Source organism: Silene latifolia, chromosome 11 (assembly GCF_048544455.1).
Source record: "Silene latifolia isolate original U9 population chromosome 11, ASM4854445v1, whole genome shotgun sequence".
Lineage (NCBI taxonomy): Eukaryota > Viridiplantae > Streptophyta > Magnoliopsida > Caryophyllales > Caryophyllaceae > Silene > Silene latifolia.
In genome coordinates, this window is record NC_133536.1 from 473174 (window position 1) to 478562 (window position 5389).

A 5389-nucleotide genomic window follows, 5' to 3' on the forward strand; every position below is an offset into this window, starting at 1 on the left:
TACTAAAAATTATTAATCGAGAATAGTGGACGTAGGTTTCGACTTGTGAAACTGAACCACTTCAAAAATCTTGTGTGTCTCTCTTTCTCTCTTTCTTTATTTTTGTTATTTCAATTTTGCGTTGATTATTAGTAAATTAATTAGTTGATTTTAATCAATAAAATCAAATAATTATTTTACATCATATAGATCGAAAAAGTGGGCATCGTTTTTAATACTCAATTCACCCCCCCCCCCCCTCTTTCTTTCGTATTCGATCAATAGACTCATCAATTGGTATCAGAGCCTCGTGCTCTTGATAGCCTAACAGCTAGAGTCTGATCTTTTTCTTGAGTCTATTTATCGTTTTTCCGCTGCATTTATTTTTTATCAAATGGATTCCAAACACCTTAAGTGTCCTTATATTCAATGGGAAGAACTATGGTTTATGGAAAAATATGATGACCCATTTCATTAAAGGTAACGATTGGGAGTGCTGGTTGATTATCAAGAATGGTACGAATAAGATCTTATTTGCAACCACTAATGGCACTACCGTCGAAAAGAATGAAGAGGATTATATCGAGGCGGATTATAAAAAGGCTGAGAAGAATTCAAAAGCAATAAGCTTATTGCAAAACGGTATGATTGCAACTGAATTCGATCGTTTCTCAACCAGTTCATCTGCCAAGGAAATATGGGATGGTCTAGAACTAGCCTATGAGGGAACCACTGTTGTCAAAAAGCAACGTATGACATTACTAATGCGAAAATACGAGCTGTTTGCCATGGAGCAAAATGAGTCAGTTGACAGTATGTCCTCTCGCTTTTCTAGTATCATCAATGAGCTAAAGAATTTAGGAAGAACATTTGACTCTCAGGAAATTGCTAGAAAAATTCTTAGAAGTATGTCTCGCAGATGGAGACATAAAGTGTCTGACATAGAGGAATGTAAGGACCTAACTTCGTTATCCTATCAGAAGCTACTCGGAACCTTAATGGCTCACGAGATTACTCTGAATCAGGATGAGGAGGAAGCTGGCACAAGCAAAAAGATGGCCTTACAAGCTGAGTCTAGCAAGATTGATGATTCTTCAGATATTGAAGATGAAACTGGGTTGTTTGTTAAACGTCTTAGGAAAAAGTCCTTCTTTCAAAATCAAAATAAAACAAATAACAAATCAAAGCAAACTCCCAAGAAAACTTTTGAGTCAAAAGGGTCTTTCTCTAACCCTGGATGCTTCAAGTGTGGTGATAATGATCACATGATCAAAGATTGCCCAACATGGAAGAAAATTAAAGACAAAAATCAACGTGACAAAACAAAGAAGGAGTTCAAGCAAGTCTTGATGGCTTATTGTTGGGGAGACTTGGACGCTGAAAATGACGAGTCCGAAGAAGAAGTCAATCTTTGCTTAAGCAGCGTCAGTCTTGACCTATTCTCCGACAACGACAATGAAAGTATTGCTTCAAATGCTGAGATGTGTCTTGTTGGAAATTCAGATTCAGATTCAGAGGATGAAGAGGTAAGTTTTCTTGAACTCAAAAAGCAAGTTAAGAAACTTTCTAAGAATAATTTAATTAAGTATTTTGAACAATCCCTTGATCATTGTCATGAACAAAGTCTAGAGTTAAAAGACCTTAAGGAACAAATTCTAGACATTGATGAGGAAAACCAACTTCTAAAAGCCAAAGCCAAAAAGCTCAAATCTAAAGTTATGGCTACCCCAACTATAACTTCAGATATGACAAATGCTGAGAAAAACGCTCTTGAATCAAAAGTTAAAGCTAGTGATGCCATAACTTCAGAGTTCAAACTCAACATTAAGCATCTTCAAGCTAAAGTTACAGCTAGTGATGCTATAACTTTTGAGTTGAAGAAAGTCAATGAGATTTTAAAAGATGAACTTAATGGCAAAGATAGTGTGGTTTCCGAACATAAGAGAGAAATTATATTTCTCTCTAAGCAATTGAAAGAAGCTAGTGATAGTATGTCTGAACTTAAGGAACAACATGAAAATGAGAAACGTGTCTTGAATGAACGTTTTGATAAATTTCGTGAAGACTTTGAGAAAAATAACTCTTCCAAGGATTCAAGTGTAGATCATTCGAAATGTGAAAAAGAAATTGAGTCCTTGAAAGAATTACTCTTACATGCACGAAAAGTTCATGATAAATGGGAAGGAAGCACAAAAGTTTTAAACTTCCTTACCGAACAATCTGATAATAACATGAAGATGGGACTTGGTCATGAATGCTATAGCCGTAGAGACCATGATAAATGAACTTCTGATCACGATTTCAGAAAAAGAAAATATGTTAATCTTCCAGAATACTTGATTTGCAATTACTGTGGCTCTACTGGACATATTCAAGTCAATTGTGTCAAACTTGCTTCGGATAAGCAAAAGAATGTCGAAACTGTTAAGACTTGTGATTTCATAGTGGAAGATGATGTCTCAACTATAGATGAATCTAACGATAATGAAGAACGTAATAATGAGTTTAGATGGACTTATGATATGGCTTTTGATTACTCATATGTTCCTTCAAAATCAAACAAAATAAATGAGAATCGAAAGCATACATTCAAGCCTAAAGTTCATAACTCTAAACCTAGAGCGTCTCATGAAGGTACTAGACCTAGAGCTACTTTTGTTAGAACAAAACCTAGAGTACCCAATGCTCCGATTGTTAGACAAAGACCAAGACAACCCAATGTTAAAGCCAAAAGAATAATAAGACAAGTATGGGTTAGAAAGGATCAAATCTATAGAGTCACTAACCATAAAGGACCCAACTTAGTTTGGGTACCTAAAAGTTGTATTTGATTTATTTGCAGGTAGTAGTGAGCAATAGATGCCCATACTTGAGCAATTTCTTTAGTGTGATACCCTTCCTCACCGAGGACGGTCAAGTAGCCATTCCTGAAGATAATAAGGTTGTCTCCCTTGGAGCAAAAGATGGGGAACTACTTATGAGTCCAATGTTGTTAGGATCGGGATTCTATTTTGAATCGATGGAGAGGGTAGGATCGAATCGGTAGAATCGGATCGTAGAATCGTAAGATTCTACAAATTCACTAAATATAGTTTTTTATTTGGTAAAAATATATAATTGAAGATCAAAACACTTATTTATACACAAAATATCGATAGATAATGAGTTTAGTATCATTTCATGAACATGTTTCTACAACTTACATGAAATTTGGATTTCACGATGTCATTATATAAAAATATATTTTAATATGTTTACTATGGAGTCGAATCGTAGGATCGTAAGATCGTAGAATCGTATTATGATTCTACCTCTAGAAAATTTCAAATAGATAGGATCGTAAGATTCTACAAACATGATAGAATCGTAGGATCCGGGATCGGTCAAGCATTTTTGGATCGTAAAATCGTAGAATCATAGGATCGAATCGGGATTCTGACAACACACTTCCTCCCCAAAAGATGTGGTTATGAGCTAGTTGCTCCCACCACGCTCACGAGTGACAGCTAGTTTGATTGCTAAAACAGCCACATTTGAGGTCCCTTTTTCTTACCAGGTCTCTGATCAGTTCTTTTCCAACAATGGCTCTGCTACTTATAATCTCGATGACGGTTTTTTCACCGGCATCTACACTTATGCAACTCAGGTTCGAATTGATCTAGTCGAGCCCCTTTCTACCAACCAGGTTTGCTTCCCTTTATTTACTCCCACTTTCTTTTTTTCTTTTTAGGGATATTCTACGTGGTAACCTTGTCATGTTTTGTTTTATATTTTCTAGCTACCTGTTAACTTCATTTTTAACCAAAAGGTTTTTGACCGACAATAATTCACGATCATGAGTTTCAAACGCGGCGATTTTTTCAAATCAAAGATATCCTAAGGACGATCACTTTGAGAAAAAAAGTCACATTTGTAACTTGCTGCTGAGATGTATGGTTCACTGTCAAAGTTTAAAGTTTGACTGACCGTAATTCTTACCACGAGTTCCAAAACTGACAATTCTTTTTTTCAAATAGAAGAACTTGTAAAGCAGATTAATTTGAAAAAAAAAAAAATATCCTTGCTTTTGAAACTCATGATCATGAAATATGACCACTTGGCAAGCCAAAGTTTTTTTTTTTTTTTTTTTTTTTGTTAAAAATGAAATTACCAAGTTGAAAAATGAAAAACACGGGGTTACCACATTTAACTTTAATTGTTATTAATCGATTAATTGTTGTATCATGTGTAGGACTCTGATGAACAAGTGAGCGTGGATCAGATTAGTCCAGCAATCTGAGGGACAACATGCATGCTATTTTCTTTCAGCGTCTGCTTTCCTTTTCTTTTTATTAATAATGGGATAACGGAAATATTTATGAATTATGATTAACCGTTAATAATCGTCAATTTCAATCAAGACGTAATTGTTGTAATAAACGAGCTGAGAACTGATCGTTGAGTTATTATCATTTTTAGAAGCCAAACTCGGCGATTGATGGCTTCTTAATAGGGTTATTACTCGATGATTTTGTACGATGCTCCTTCAATTATCAAGCAATTCTACTTCCATTTTTCAATTTCAAACGATGCTTGTGTTAATTATATATTCAGTATAACCGTTGTGCTTGTACACGAGCAAACGCCAGTAAAAATTCAAAGCAATCAAATGATAATTAATTCGAGTGATAGAGCTTGAAAATCATAGTGTTTTTTTTTTTTTTTTTTTTTGAAACCCACAGGGGTAAATATATTACTCAAAAGAAATATAACGTTGAGCTACATCAGGTAATGTTTCATACCAAACCGACCGACCCGAAACTACCGGTAGCACATGAGCTAAGGCGTGAGCTACCTCATTGTTCTTACGAGAAACATGCGAAAAAGCAACTGAAGAAAAAGAATTACATAGACGTAAAATATCATCAACCACAAGAGCAAACACGCTTCGACCCTTCTTGCGCAAATTCAGACCATCTATAACTTGTGAGCAGTCACTTTCCACAATTACCGCCGTATGGCCTGCCTTCGCCGCTTCTTGCAATCCTTCGAGCACCGCCACAGCTTCGGCAACATGAGCTTCCCACACTTCCGGCCTTCGAGCTGCCATCCCCCAAAGCACCTTCCCTGAGCTATCCCGGCACACCCCTCCAATACCCACACCAACACCCTCTTTCACCCCCGCATCCACATTCAATTTAACCCACCCGTCACCAGGTGCCATCCATCCCCTACCCTCCTCGCCTTGTCCTCCACTCGCCTGCCTCCCTTCCCCTTTACTCCGTGCCAGCCTTTCCCCCTCTACCTCATCCAGCACTCTTTGAGCACGTCGAACCACCCCATCAACCTCCCCCTTTCCTCCTTCGTAGACCACCTGGTTTCGCGCCTCTCACAACGCCCAACACCCTATCATGAAGAGCCCATAATCTCG

The 5389-nt window shown here is 37.0% G+C and overlaps 1 protein-coding gene and 1 long non-coding RNA gene across 2 annotated transcripts; one reads left to right on the forward strand and one right to left on the reverse strand.

Annotated features, from left to right (window-relative positions):
• Positions 1-3430: 3430 nt before the first annotated feature.
• On the forward strand, positions 3431-4545 carry LOC141610546 (uncharacterized). The gene is made up of 2 exons (XR_012528345.1): positions 3431-3664; positions 4211-4545. It is a non-coding gene; the product is annotated as an uncharacterized LOC141610546 (long non-coding RNA).
• A 166-nt stretch (positions 4546-4711) lies between these two features.
• LOC141612546 (uncharacterized) lies at positions 4712-5182 on the reverse strand. Its single transcript, XM_074431359.1, has one exon. It carries the CDS (start codon positions 5180-5182, stop codon positions 4712-4714), a length of 471 nt encoding a protein of 156 aa, XP_074287460.1.
• Positions 5183-5389: the final 207 nt, after the last annotated feature.

Excerpts from the sequence above, each read along its gene's own strand:
- LOC141612546 (XM_074431359.1), bottom strand. The coding sequence starts at position 5,182 with ATGGCACCTGGTGACGGGTGGGTTAAATTGAATGTGGATGCGGGGGTG.